The sequence below is a fragment of the Pelophylax lessonae genome (assembly GCF_965119305.1).
Source record: "Pelophylax lessonae genome assembly, chromosome: 1".
Classification (NCBI taxonomy): Eukaryota; Metazoa; Chordata; class Amphibia; order Anura; family Ranidae; genus Pelophylax; species Pelophylax lessonae.
This window is the reverse complement of record NC_138768.1, coordinates 205293185-205308709: the sequence shown is the minus strand read 5'-3', so window position 1 is coordinate 205308709 and position 15525 is coordinate 205293185. Positions and strand designations below refer to the sequence as shown.

The following is a 15525-nucleotide window of genomic DNA, read 5'->3' as shown; positions in this document are numbered from 1 at the left end:
TCAAAACCAGGTACCCGCTCCAGGGTGCAAACAAGCAGAGCTTCCCCTTTTGAGGCGAGCTCTACTTTAAGCTACAGTGGCTAAGTGGCTAGTACTCCTGCCTGCCAGCGCTTGGGTTGTTGGTTCAAATCTCAACCATGACAACCAACCTGGAGTTTGCATCTTCCCCCTGTCCCTGTATGGTTTTCTTCCCACACTCTAAAGATATGCTGGTAGGGTAACTGGCCCTAGTATTTGTATGAATTTTAGTTAGGAACCTTAGATTGTAAGCTCCTTGAGGGCAGGGACTTATGTTAATGTACAATATATATGTAAAGTGCCATCTATTTCGACCCCAAGGCACTATTAAAGTGATGGGCAACACATTCACAACACATCACATCAAAAATTGGAAAAACATGGTATATCTGTTTTTAGCTGTTTTGTGGTTGATAATTACCCTATTCAAAATGAATCAGCTGCTTAAATACAGTGCATGGTAATGCGCCACACAATGAGCATTAACGCATGGCTGTGCTTGAAGTGATTGTAAAGGAATAAATGTTTTTTTAATTAAAATAATAAACATGTTATACTTACCGGCTCTGTGCAATGGTGTTGCACGGAGCCCCCCAGACCTCTTCTTTTGGGGTCCTCTGCCGGTGCTATAGGCTCCTCCTCTCAGCATACACCACCATACCTAGCCACTTGCTATGGGGGCACAAGTGCGGACTTGCTCCCCAGCTGGTCTGCATGTGTCCGTAGACACCCACAGCATGGCTCGTCCTGCCCATGCAGGACAAGTATTTGAGGTGAGGTAGGTGGACAACTGATCATGAAAGGCTGTTACCTTAATGCAGAGAATGCATTAGGGTAAAAAACCTTCAGCCTTTACAGTACAACCATTTTAAAGCAGAACTTTACATATATCAACTTGATAAGAAAATAATGTTCTTAAGCAAGGAACATATATTCTAAATTATTAATTATGCTACCAAAATTTGTGTGTGCTATAAATTGCCTCCAGCATTGTTCCTTTTTCTTCTTTTTGTTGGAGACTGCCATTTTGATAAATCCCAGAGCCCCTGAGCAGCAGGAAATCTTTAGGCTGTCAGCAGATCGGCCTCTACAATTTTGGCACAGTGCTGAAAAATAGAGAGCAACTGAGCATGTGCAGTGCAGGATGAGACAGTGTATTACTGGATTATAAATAGCATATGCACCTATTTTTAATATTTTTCATAGCTATACTTGCAAAAGAGGCCAGCCTGAAGTGATGATTTGCTGACTAAAGTTCCACTTTAAGTCTAGTGTCCTCATAGAAAATTTACACTGTTGATGATTCAGCAGTGGCTCTCTCAGCTCTCTCTCCTCAATGGATAGCAAGGCAACAGTGGGAGCCTATTGGTTCCTGCCGCTGTCAGTCACAGCCAGTGAGCAGAAAGCAAGGTGTGGGAACAAGCCACGCTCTATGTGTCAATGGACACACAGAGCATGGCTCAGCAGCTAGCCCGCACGAGTACCCTCATAGCAAGCAACTTGCTATGGTGGGCATTTAGCAGGGGGAGGAGCCAGGAGTGCTGGCAGGGGACCCTAGAAGGGGAGGATCTGCGCTACTCTGTGAAAAACCATTGCACAGAGCAGGTAAGTAGGATATGTTTCATAATAAAATATATATTTATAAATCTACACAAACTGGCCACCTTGTTAGGCACATCTGTTTAATTGCTAATCAGCCAATAACATGGCAGTAACTCAGTGCTGTTAGGCATCTAGACGTGGTAAAGACAACTTACTGAAATTTAAACCAAGCTGGTCTGAGTATTTAAAAAACTGCTAATCGAATGGGATTTTCATGCACAAGCATCCCTCAGTTTTACAGAGAATGGTCCAAAAAAGAGAAAATATTCAGTGAGCGGCAGTTGTATGGATAGAAAGGCCTTGTTGATGTCAGAGGTCAGAGGAGAATGGGCAGACTGGTTTGAGATGATAGAAAGGCAACAGTAACTCAAATAACCACTCGTTACAACCAAGGTATGCAGAATACCATCTCTTAACACACAATACATAACTTTGAAGCAAATGGGCTAGAGCAGCAGAACACCACACCGGATGCCACTCCTGTCAGCTAAGAACAGGATATTGAAGAGATGTATACACCGCTCAGGTGAGTCTATATCAGCAATCCGTCATGGCTCGCCACCACAGACAATACTAGAAGAGGAAACTGGCGCACACCCCAGGGAATCTTGAATGAATCAAAATACTCTTTTATTTGTACATGTCCAAGGTACAGTAGAAGGAGAATTGAAGATGCGTTTAACACGGGCTCAGTGTGCTTGTTCACTACCACTTCAGCTAACAACAGGAAACTGAGGCTACAATTTGCACAGGCTCACCAAAATTGGACAATAGAAGATTGGAAAAATGTTGCCTGGTCTGATAAGTCTTGATTTCAGATGGTAGGGTCAGAATTTGTCATAAATAACACGAAAGCATGGATCCATCCAACCGTGTCAATGGTTCAGGCTGGTGGTGTAATGGCGTGGGGGATATTTTCTTGGCACAATTTAGGCCCCTTAGTACCAATTGAACATCATTTAAATGCCAGGGTCTACCTGAGTATTGTTGCTGACCGTGTCCGTCCCTTTATGAACTACAGTATAACCGTCTTTTGATGGCTACTTCCAGCAAGATAATGCACCATGTCACAAAGCTCATTCTTCTTAAACTGGTTTCTTGAATATGACAATGAGGTCACTGTACTCCAATGGCATCCACAGTCATTAGATCTCAATCCAATAGAGCACCTTTGGGATGTGGTGGAATGGGAGATTTGTATCATGGATGCGCAGCTGACAAATCTGCAGCAACTGCATGATGCTATTTTGTCAATATAAACCAAAATCTCTGAGGAATGTCTCCAAAACCTTGTTGAATTAATGCTACAAAGAATTAAGGCAGTTCTGAAGGCAAAAGGTAGTCCAACCCGGTACTAGCAAGGTGTATCTAATAGGTGACCGATGAGTGTGTGTATGTATATACATATATATATATATATATATATATATATATATATATATATATATATATATATATATATATATATATATATATATATATATACTACTGTATATATCATTTAGAATCAATAAAATGTAATAAATAATCTGGGAGCCTCTATGGATAGCAAAAAGGATGATGCCGCTTGCACTAATCACTCCCCTATGGTAAGTGTGAAATAATAATGAATTATATATTGTGCTGTGCAAAATATATGATGTATAATAGATCAGCGTAACAAAATCCGTGATGTACTAATTATGGTGCAAAAAATTAATATAATACTCTCCTAACAAACGCAAATAATTTCATATATATAAGTCCTATAAATGCAATAAATATTTCCTATTAAATAGATAAAATTAAAATAAACAATATGGTGCTAATAATAATCAATCAATATAATAAGTTGAAAATGTCTGTGATATTAAATGAAATGTTTGTGGCGGCACAGTGGTGTAGTGGTTAGCACTTTCACCTAGCAGCAAGAGGGTCACTGGTTCAAATCCCAACCCACACTCCAAAGACATGCTAGTAGGTTAATTGGTTCCTGTATAAAAAAAAAATAAAATAATTGGCCCTACTGTGTATGTATGTGAGTTAGGGACCTTAGATTGTAAGCTCCTTGAGGGCAGGGACTGTTGTGAATGTACAATATATATGTAAAGCGCTGTGTAAATTGACAGTGCTATATAAGTACCTGAAATAAATAAATATTAAAAAGCAAATTCCAATCACCAGTGCTCAGAGTAAAAATCCGTGAAATAAAATTGATCTGACGATAATTTCAACATGCCACCTCCATTCTTGTGAACCCCCACTGGGGTCATATATATATATATATATATATGTATATATACTACCCTGTATATATATATATATATATATATATACAGGGTAGTCGCCACACTGTGGGCTAAATTCCCTCCCACAGATAATGTGTGAGGTAACTGTTCTTAATCACAAAGAAATCCATACTAATTCATAGATAAACTAGATCCATGGAGATAAATCAGATCATCAGTGTATTCTAATGTTGACGTTTCGATGAAGCTCAGGCCTCTATTGGATATTATAATATATTATATGATAATGAGGAGCGTTAAAGATTTTTTTTTTCTCGAAGCCTACCTACTTTTCCACCCTTAGGCACAGACACTGCTAAATAATTACACTGGCAGAATTAAAACAAAAATGATTTTATGACTTGAAGGAATTCATAGTGTAAGTGAGGATATCTGTATTTAAAGTTAACCTAGTATTTACACACACAGTGTAAATGTTAGCAACTGCAACTGGTAAAATGATCTGTAAAAGGTTAATAAATGAAGCAAATAGTAGGCTTTCTTTCTCCTCTCTATCTCACATCCCATTTTCTCCCTCCTCCTCTCCTCACCCTTCACGTGTGTGACTGGTTCTGTGGTTTCCTCCCCACTGACAGGCAGCCGCCTCTTAAACCCCCGGCCCTCAGCACTTTCATCCTAATCCTGCTTCTCGCGCAGGCTGAGTATGGGGACAAGTCTGCACTCTCAGGCACAGAGATCACTTTATGCAGCAGCTTATTCCAGTTAATATTCTCTTTTTAAAGACTACAACCACAGAGCAAGAGATCACTTCTGTGAAGCTCTGACTTACTTAGGATAGAGTTTTATATTGTGTGAATCCACCACCATCCTGGCAGTAAAGAATAACTTGTGCCACCTGGAGCATCCCTCTAGAATTATTTTCTACTTCCATTTTATGACCCTATTTTATTTATGTTGTGCTTGATTCTGGGATTAAATCACCAAGTTATCTTTTAGCTTCCAAGAGGATATTTGCCTCCTGATTTCCAATGGTGGACAGGCAGCATCATTATCCCATGCCGGGTGTGGAGAGAGGGACCATGCTCTTGCTTGGCTGTTTCCTAGCAGTTTTGGGATGCTGTGCTGGACAACAGGTCTTCAATGCAGAGTCCAGACTGGGACCTCAGGATGCACAGGATGGATCTGCCCTTCATAGTCGGACTCGAAGAAGGGGAACCCAGTACACTCTAAATGGGTAAGGATGATAGACTAATTGGTACTTGACCTTTAATATATTATATTTTATATGTTATGTTTTATTCATGAGCTTTAAAAGCATTGTTATATGTATCCATGCTGTATTTTTCCAGTTATATCTAGTACAGCTGCCAAAATCACAAATCTCATTTTTTACAAAACTCATACTGGCTTATTTAGTAAGACAAGGGGCTATAAGCAGGGAGAGTCATCTGCAGCAACCAATTAGCAGTTGTTTCTCTACTCCTAAACCGATACAAGTGGAAATTTAATTGCACTTTGTACAGCTACGTTTTTTTTTTGCTTTTTTATTGAATAAGCCAAAACAGCTTGCCCTACTGCCATTGCTACAGTACTATTTTACATAATGACATTATTCGATTTTTAATTATACAGTGCAAAGACCAATGATGAAGAGCAACCCAATCAAAAATCAGCTATTTTCAAAAAAGTGTCTCTAAACTTTACAAAGACAATTTTTTTCATATGGTCTTAGCTAGAATTATATATAGTAATTTCTGATAAAATATGACTGGCTGATTTTTTTAGCATAGCATAGCATAGCATAAAACTCCTTAGGTATGCTGCTTTTAGAGGTTCAGGTAGCAACAGATGTGAAAATAAGCTCATGCATTGTGGCTTCATGCCTACTACTGGGTTATATAAACACAGATCTGCAAAGTGAACTTGGAAGACTAATGTTTTATTAAAATAAGTATCTCCTCTTTCACTTGGCTTGCAAGCTCTACTCCATCATAACACACTGTATACGTTTTAGAAGCTTTTCCAATAATGGCAAAACATACAATATCTCCAGTGACTTTATATATGTGGCATATAATCCTTTTCTGTATACATTAAGCACTAAGCTCTTGCTATTAACTAGCTGACATAGAGAATAGCAAAACAAGGGAATGTTTTGTGATCTGGAAGCCAGACTGTCACGAATGCCGTGTGTGAGCCAAATGTAGTTGGTAACAATACCCGCTCATTCTGGGTAGAAGTAAGAGTACTATGGTATCTTGTGCTGAGCCTTCTTACATGGGTCAGTTATACAAAATATCAATGCCTTTGCTGGGAACGTTGTCCAAAGTATATAAAGTCTAGCTATAACATAAACATATGGTATGCATAGCAATACCTTCATTCATTTCTTTGCTCAATACAAGACAAAGGGAGAAAAAAACACACACATTGGAGGTTGGTATATATTATCAATATTTACCATTACTGCTATGTAAGAGTTACATTTTTTTTTTTTTTTTTGTGACCCCATTAAGGAGACTTTGTTACTTCTTCACATTGTAACACCCAAAGAATTGGGGGGTGTTTTTTACAGGTACAGAAAGGCACAAACAGCAATAAAAAATAAGTGATTCAATTTTTTACTTTTTTTTGATCAGCCATCGGACTCAATCAATATTGCCATCCGCACAATTAGAGTGGATGGAGGTATCCTCCCTGCTGCATTTTTGTATTCTGAAAGCAGTGTCACTGATACTGATCAGCATTGCAGGGTATACCCTGCAGCACTGATTGAACAAAAATTCACCAACAGTCCCATTCGAGAGGAGTCGATTTCCTCTCAAGATGGAAAGGCCATAGATGGTTCAAAATTCAACAAGGTTCCTGTTGAACCAGCCGAATTTTGATCCACTTATGGCCAGCTTAAGGCCCCTTTCACACAGGCGGACCGTTCAGATCCGCCTGTCCATTTTTTGGGGGAACTGAACGGGTGCCCCATGCATCTCTATGGGGCATCAGATGTCAGCAGAGACATGTCCACTGACATCCGATCTAATCTGTCAATTTCTGGATGGATGGAAACCCTATTTTCCATCTGTCCAGCGGATCGGATAAGATCGGATGACAGACGGTCCATTCTCATCTGATTCCCCCGGAGAGAACAGAGGGGACTTGACAGCTCTGTCTCTGCACACAGCACGGAGACAGAGCAGCCATCCGCCTGCTCAGCGGGGGATCGGTGGATCGATCCCCTGCTGAGATAAACGGAGTCCACCAACGGACTCCCTTGTGTGAAAGGGGCCTAACCCTTCTTCACTTAAAGTAGAACTAAAAGCAAGCCCTTGTTTGTTTTTATTTATATATTTTCTAATCTGTATCCTATTAGCGCCGGTTCACATTACCGCGACGCTACTTGCAGGGGCGACCTCCGAGATCGCGGTGCGAGCAGCGCGCCGCGACCTCGGAGCGGCCGCCACGGACTTCATAACATTGAAGTCTATGGCGGTCGCCTCCTGGTCGCCCCAAAGAAGCTCCGGAGCCTTTTTCTAGGTCGGAGCGACTTGTGTCGCTCCTATTAGAACGGGTCCGCAGCTTCCCTATGGGAGGCGACCTGCGGCGACCTGTGAGGCAACCAGGTCGCCTCACAGGTCGCCCCAGTGTGAACCGGCACTTAGGGAGATCCTTCACTTGCTTTCTCATAACCAAAACAGGAAGTCAGAGGAATTCTTTTCAAAGTAAAGGAATGCCTGGGTATCATCAGGGTCACCAGAACTAGTGTCCTTATTGGAAGATTTCCCCTTTACTTTTGTTCTGATGACAACCCAAAATGTGGTATTTTTTTTCACTTTGCTCCCGTCATTCACCAGACAGGTGTTTCAATCCCTCTCCACACTATTCAAAACCCAAAAAATTGAAGATAGTTATATTTTAAAATGTGATTTTATTTAGGTTTTTGTCCTGTTGGAGAGCTTTCCAGTTTCTTCCTGTCTTGAGAGAAAGTAAGGGTAAGTAACAGGAACATAAATGGCTATAAAAAAAACAGTGGCTCTAACCATTTCCCATTCAATCAAAAACTAAATTAAATGTTTTTTTGCTGGAGTTTAAAGATGGGGTACAAGCAAACTTCATTTGGCGCAGAAGAAAAAAAAAATGTAATTAACTAAATTGCAATACATGCGTTATAGCACACCATGGAGGTGCTTCCAGAATGCATTAAGTGCATTTGAACAATTAAAGCCAGCCCCTATCATGGGCCTGCTGGCAGCGCCTTGCTACCACTGTAAAGATATTTTCCTAAGCATGGCTTACATCCTTGTCCAGTAACTAAAGATATTGTAATAACTTCCCCTTGTACATCAGTTTAAAGTGGTGTGATCTTTGAATAAAATGTTATGAAGCGAATTATATTTAATGTTGCCTTTTTCAATTGCTGTAAATAATTGTGATATATTTACAGTACAAGGAGAGATTACATAAAGTAACTATTTGAAGTTGATTGATACTCTTAAGTGAGTCACATGGACTTCTCCTCCTCACTGTGCTGAAAAGCTTTGCTTTTCTTTTTGTTATCAGAACTTTCATCAATTGGCCTTAATGCCCTGGTGCCATATAACTTTCTCTTTCAAAATTTTTATTGAAATTAACAAATGCAGTACAACGTGTAACATGCACTGAAAAGTTATAGTGACACAAGTAACAACTCACAGGGTACAGAGAGCAATCATAAAGTAACAAACAGTCGTAACCTCAGGAAAACCTCAGTTGGTGACAACAAAGGCAATGAACAAATGGGGGATCTGGGGATGGAGGGTGGTAGAAGGAGCCCGTCCCCCAGGCACCCCATAAAGGGAACAAGCTGTGCCCAGGAGGAGAGGTGAGGCCAACAGGCACTCGCCGAGTGATTAGGCAACTTCAAGAGGGTAATCAGATCCCGGAGGAGGGAAACATGGGACAAAGAGGGCTGTCCTGGGCAGGGACCAAGACAGCTGGAACAGGAGGTTACAATCAGTGAACAGGGGGAAACATAGCTCTCCGTTACCACATGACCAGTGGTTGAACAATAGCAGTTGAACCAGATAAGAACGTTTGCAAAGAAAGAATTCATAGCAGTAATGAAAAAAGAGAGGGGGGGGAAGGAGGGGAACAGAGTAGGTAAGGAGACAGGAGGGTGGGAGAGGGGTAGGAGAGAGAGGGGGGGGGAAAGACAGATCGCCGGGGGGGAAACTGGAAGTAAGTGGTGTGATCTATTCGAAGTTTGGAAGCCGATTAAGGAAGCATCAGGGCTTCGTCAAAGTTGGAGGGCAGATAATGGGTCACCCAGGGGTGCCAAAGTTTGTCAAACTTCTCCACCTTATCAGTTAAGATTGCTTCTATTTTGGCATGGATCATCGCGTTGGTGACTCTATGTTTGAGTTCTGGCAAGGGCAAGTTTGGTGTTTTCCATGCTTTCGCTATAGTTTGTTTGGCTGCCGTGGTGACCTGCAGGATTAGCTTATGCCTAAATTTAGAAACATTGTCAGGTTTCAGGTTCAATAGAGCTAGCGAGGGGTCCGGGGAGAGAGGCACTTCCGTCAGGGTAGAAAGGATTTGGAAGACCGCTCGCCAAAACGTTTGAACTTTAGGGCAAGTCCACCAGATGTGCAAGTGCGTGCCGACAGCTGAGCAACCTCGGAAGCATACTGGGGAGTATGTGGGTAAGAATTTCACAATACGTGCTGGCACTAGGTACCAGCGCATCATAACTTTGTAGTTCGTCTCTGAGGCTACCACATTTTGTGAGGCAGCCTTCGTCGTCTGCCAGATATGTGACCAATCTGCAGGGTCAAGCGTAATTCCCAAATCTTGTTCCCATTTAACAGTGTACGGGGGGGGAGCACGATCCGGGGGGTCTGTGAGCCTGGAATAGAGCATGGAGATCAGGCCACGGGTATGTGGGTCATGGAGGCAAACGTGTTCGAAGGAGGTCAGGGTGGGCAAAGATGTGTCGGTGCGAAGGCATGGAGTTAGGAAGTGTTTAATCTGTAGATAGCGGAAGATTTCAGAGTCAGGGAGGCTATGCGTGTCTTTAAGTGTTTGGAAGGTCTTGAAGGCATCAAACAGGGTTAGGGAGTGGGCCCTAACCAGGCCGGCCGATGCCCATCTGTGGAATGAGGAAGGAGAGTCCCAGGCTGGCGGGAAAGATGGGTTATTTAGAAAGGACAGTAGAGGGTTGTGGGGCGACTGGAGCTTGTATTTGAACTTCAGTGTGTTCCAAAGACGAAGGGAATGGCATAAGATAGGGTTAGTCAATGAGCGACGGTCTGTTGGTGCTAGCCACAACAGGTTGGCAACAGAAAGGGGATCGCATTCTACCGCCTCAAGGGACACCCAAAGAGGGACTTCTTGGCTGGCATGCCACTTGGGTAACTGCGCCAATTGAGCCGCTTGATAATATTTGGCAAATTGGGGAACACCCAATCCACCCTGTAGCTTGTGAAGGTAGAGGACCCTACGGGGTACCCTGGGCCTGGTTTTGCCCCAGATGAAAGAGAAGGTTCTGCACTGGAGTTGTCTCAGGTAATAAGGGGGGACCGCTATAGGCAAGACCCGGAACAAGTACAATATTTTAGGTAGTAAGGCCATTTTAGCTACCGTGATGCGGCCCAACCAGGCTATAGGTAAGGGCGCCCACGTTTCCATGAGTTTAGTGAGATGACGCAGCATGGGGGGGTAGTTGGCCATGAATAGTTCCAGGGGATCTGCCGTGAGCTTAATTCCCAGGTAGGGTATGTGATGAGTAGCCCAGGTAAAGGGAAGCACTGACTGCAATTGCTGAAGGAGGGTGGGGGGCAAGGAGATGTTAAGAGCCTTCGATTTTTGAGGGTTGACGACCAGCCCAGAAATCACAGCAAAGCGCTGAAGGAGAACAAGGAGATTGGGTGTGGAGGTCAGCGGGGATGTGAGGAACAGGAGGATATCATCCGCGAATAAGCACAACTTGTGGTGATGTCCCCCTATTTCCAAGCCTCTAATATCAGGGCAAGCACGAATTTTCTGGGCTAGGGGTTCAATGGCGAGGGCAAAGAGGAGAGGTGAGAGGGGACATCCTTGTCTGGTGCTGCAGCCTATAGGGAAGGTGGAAGATCGAAATCCTGCATAACGCACATAGGCCGAGGGCGAGGAATAGAGTGAGGAGATCCAAGCTAAAAAGTGGGGTCCGAAACCCCACACGCGGAGCACAGTCTGCAGGTACTGCCAAGACAGGGTGTCAAAAGCTTTCTTAATGTCGAGGGAGATGAAGCATGTGGGGACTTTACGATGGCGGGCCTGGTGCGCTAGGTGTATCGCTCTCCGCACGTTATCACCAGCCTGGCGGCAGGGGATGAATCCTGTTTGGTCCCTGTGCACTAAGGATCCAACTATCGGGTTGAGGCGTGCCGCTAGGATTTTGGCCATGATCTTAACGTCTATGTTAAGAAGGGATATCGGGCGGTAATTGGCCCAAGAGGAGTCGTCCGTCTGTGGTTTAGGGATCATCGAGATAGCTGCGGTGAGGGAATCAGAACCAAAGGAGTGACCTTTAAGCACGGAGTTGTAAGCCTTGTTAAGCATAGGGGTCAGGAGGTCAGAGAAACGTTTATAATAATTGGCTGTAAACCCATCAGGACCTGGTCTTTTATTGAGTTTAAGAGTTTTGATCGCATTACGAATTTCGAGGTCCGAAATGGGTGCGTCAAGAGTATCTCGTTGGGAAGCAGATAAGGTGGGCAGGTCGAGGTCAGAGAGGAAATCAGAAGTTTGTGCGTCAGAGGGGGGTTGAGGAGGAGAGTAGAGCTTGGAGAGGTGTTGACGAAACGTCTCCAAGATCTTGACCGGATTGCTGGTATGGGTGGTAGGGGTGGTCTTAAGGCGTATTGGTTTTCGGAGGACTGTGGCGTTGCGAAGGGACAAAGCTAAAAATGTGTCAGGTTTATTAGCTTTGGTGTAAAACCGGTGGTGAGAGCGTCGCAGTTGCTTCTCAGCTGAATCAGTGAGAAAAAGATCCAGTTCCAGTGCGGCCCCGTCGAGGGCAAGCCGAGAGTCTGGGGTGGGGTGTGATTGGTACTGGTCATAAGCACCAGTGTAGGTTGAGTTCAGGGTGTCATAGAGCCGTCGGCGTTCTTTTTTGCGGCGGGAGGCCAGGCTGATGAGAGCGCCGCGGATGACGGACTTGTGTGCCTCCCAAAGCGTAAGCGGTGTAACGTCAGAGGTGTCGTTATGGGTGACATAGTCCTCTAGTGCTTCGGCTATCTCTAGCCTGTGGGAAGGGTGCGTTAGGAGGGTGTCGTTCAGCGACCAGGTGAAGGAGCGCTGTTTGGGAATTAGGGAGTTGAAGGTGGAGACTACTGCGTTATGATCAGACCAGGGGATTGGGAGGATCGAGGAAGCCAAGAGGGAGGGAGAAGTCGCTATAGAGGTAAGTATATGATCGATACGCGAGGATGTCTTGTGCGGGTTGGAATAAAAAGTATACTGTCGTTTGGATGGGTTATGTTCGCGCCACGTGTCGATCAGAGAGTGGGTGTGGAGTAACTGCTGGAAGGTGAGTCTACCTGCTGACCGTGAGGGTGTAGCCGGGGATTTGTCCAGGAAAGGGTAGAGGACCTGATTGGAATCTCCACAGAGAATAAGTGTGCCTTTTTTGTGCTCTGCAGTGATTTGAAGAAAATGGGAGAGAAAGGCATGGGGGTTTACATTAGGTGCATAATAGGAAGCTAGGGTTACCTCCGTATCCAGTAAGGTGCCAATGAGTATAAGGTACCTGCCTTCAGGGTCTGCAATGGATGAATGGAGTGTGAACGGTGCCGATTTGTGGAAAGCTATCAAAACCCCTCTTTTCTTAACCGAGGCAGACGCTGTAAAAAATTGAGGATAAGAGGAAGTTAGGTATTTGGGAGTATGCAAGGTTGAAAAGTGTGTCTCCTGGAGGCAAGCTACATGCACATCTAGAGAGGCCAATGAGCGAAAGGCCTTGCGTCTTTTTTGTGGAGAGTTGAGACCCTGCACATTGAGGGTCAATACATTCAAGGAGGCCATCGCTTGTGTGTGAGGCGGGAGACTAGATCAGGGATCAGTGTGACATTAACCGGATCCCCCCGGCGAGTGGGAGGGGAGAGGGGGGGGAGGGGAGGAGGGGGCAAAAGAAGGCACAAACTAGGGAGAGAAAGGGAGGAAAGAAGAGACACTGGAATCAGCAGACATATCAGCACAAGCAAGAAAACAAAAAACACAAAATAAAAAATCAAAAACATTGTCCGTCAACGTAGAGGGTGACCGCCTACGCTGAGGGAGATGGGCCACCACGGGAAGTCTCCTAGAGGAGGGTTCCGGTGGCGGGTTGGGGCAGCAGTGGCAGCCGACGGGTGACAGATCCGCCCGCGGGCGTGAGAAGGTGATAAAGTCCATGGTGGTGACCAGGGGAGTCTTCGGTGAATAAAAGGAGGGGCATCCGTGTGAGGGTGCAGCATGAACAGTAGGAGTGAACAGAATATCAGGAACATACAAGCATTTACGAGCAAGAAACGCAAAAAACAAAATAAAAGTGTGGGGGGGGGGGGGGAGAAAGGGTCCATCATTGTCCCCGTCAGGAGGGAATCCTGTAGTAAAGGAGGATAGGAAGTTCCCGGCGGGAACATGGTTACCGTGAATACCGTCCAGACTGTGTAGTTGCTGTCAGGCCGGGTGAGCCTAGTGATGAAGCGGTGTCCCGTGAAGTGGTGCCGTCTGACGAGGGATCCAGGATCTGCCGGAAGAAGTCTGCGAGGCTGGCCTGGGAAGCAAAGTCAGTTCAGCAGATAAACAAAAAGAAGAGAGAGAAAAAAAAAAAAAAAAAAAAAAAAAAAAAAAAAAGGGGGGGGGGGGAAGAGGGAGAGGAAAAAAGAAAATCAAAGTCAGTAGGTGTAAAACCGAGTAGCGAGAGTCACTCAAAGTAGGTGAAGTAAAAAAGGCAGGGACACATGCAGGTGGGGCTCTCAGTCCATCGAGTCCATAAATGCAGGCAGGGGGGAGATGTGCCGGCTCCGCTTAGGGGTAGTGGATGTGGTAGCGGTAGGTTTCAGAGGGGAGCGGGAAGCGGAGCGTCTGCGCTGTTGTTGAGCGGTGGGAGGCACTAGGTCGGAGGTCAGGTGCAGGTCTTGGAGGAGCTGTTGAAGGTCATCAGTGGTCTTGCAGGTGTGTTTGCGGCCCTGGTAGGTGAAGCGCAGTGAAAATGGGAAGCCCCAGGAGTAAATGATATGGTGTTGTTGGAGAATTTGCAAAAGGGGTTTGAACGCCCTACGCTTGGTGATTGTAGCCTTGCAGAGATCAGCAAAAAGCTGGTACATGTAGCCCTGGAAGTGGAGGGTATCTTTCTGCCTTGCAGCCTGAAGGAGTTGTTCCTTAGTTTTGTAAAAATGGAGCTTGGCTATGATATCCCTGGGAGGTCCCTCAGGTTTGCGGGGGGCCAAAGCCCTATGTATGCGGTCCATCTCCAGGCGTTCAATAGGGATGGAGGGGGAGAGTTCCTGGAAGAGGGCAGTCACTGTGGATTGTAAGTCCAACACAGTTTCAGGGATCCCCCGAATCCTGATATTGGAGCGTCGAGCCCTGTTCTCCTGGTCCTCCAATTGTGCTTGTAGAAGTTGGTTTTCCTCCCTAAGGGCTTCTAGCTCATCGGAGTGGTGTGAGAAACTGACCTCAAGTTCGTCTGCCCTGAGTTCCAGGTCAGCGGTGCGCTGGCCCAGCTCCCTGATTTCTTTAGTAAGTCTGTCAGTTATCTGGTCTGAGGTGTGCTTGAGGGCCTTATGCAGGATGTGTTCAAAATGCCGCATCATAGCAGACTCTGAGGGGCCATATGTTGCAGCTGCCCCCGAAGTGGGTGAGAAGTCAGTGTCTGACTCACCTTCATCTGGGTGAGGCAAAGCAATCCTGGGGGACCTGGATGTGCTGGCTCCGGCGCGGGATACTGACGGCGGCGCCATCTTGGATGATGCCCTGACCAGGACATCACGGATATTGCGGCTCTTTAATTTCGATTTGGCACCTCCCGAGACCATGGCAGGGCGGAGGGGGGGTTGCGGGAGCCTGCGGGGTGAGATCGGGCTGCGGATTGTGCGGCTGGTCACCGGGGAGAGCGGCGGGCTGTCACCTCACGGAGCGGAGCTCAGTCAGACACGTCTGACATCGGCGAGTTCCGCGCATGCGCCCCGGTGCCATATAACTTTCAATGCTGTATGTGCTATTGAAGATAATGTATACAGTTTGTAAGTGGAGCTAAATTAGCCCTAGTTTCTGTAAAGTATACTTTTATTGCTGTGTTTAGACGTAAAAGTCAGTTATTACATTCATTATCTGGACTTCAGGGTATTTTTGCATCCTCTAATTATTATTTTAGAGCTCTGGGCTTTTTCTTTGCCTCGAGTCTTCTAATGTGCAAGGGCTATTTGTGTTTTATGAATGAACCTAACCAGGCCATTGCTTTTTTTGGAAGTCTTGCAAAATTTCTACTGGCTATGTAAACACATCTCTGGGCAGCAAGAGCAGAACGAGTACCAAAGACTTCTCTTGATTTTGTATTTGTAGTTTTAAGACAACATCTTAAAGTTAGTTACCCCCAATGATGACCTGAATTTGTGTTTATTTTTAGCAGCAATGGGTAAAATTACCTGTTTACAGAAGCAATGTGAGCGAAAATACATGA

The 15525-nt window shown here is 45.0% G+C and overlaps 1 protein-coding gene across 1 annotated transcript in view; it reads left to right on the top strand.

The window, feature by feature from the left end:
- The first annotated feature begins 4497 nt into the window (after positions 1–4497).
- Positions 4498–15525, top strand: part of FBN2 (fibrillin 2) — a 303194-nt gene continuing 292166 nt past the window's right edge. Inside the window, exon 1 of the mRNA XM_082258653.1 lies at positions 4498–5082. Coding sequence (XP_082114779.1) covers positions 4877–5082 — 206 coding nt within the window. The 5' untranslated portion in view covers positions 4498–4876. The remainder of the gene's footprint in view (positions 5083–15525) is intronic.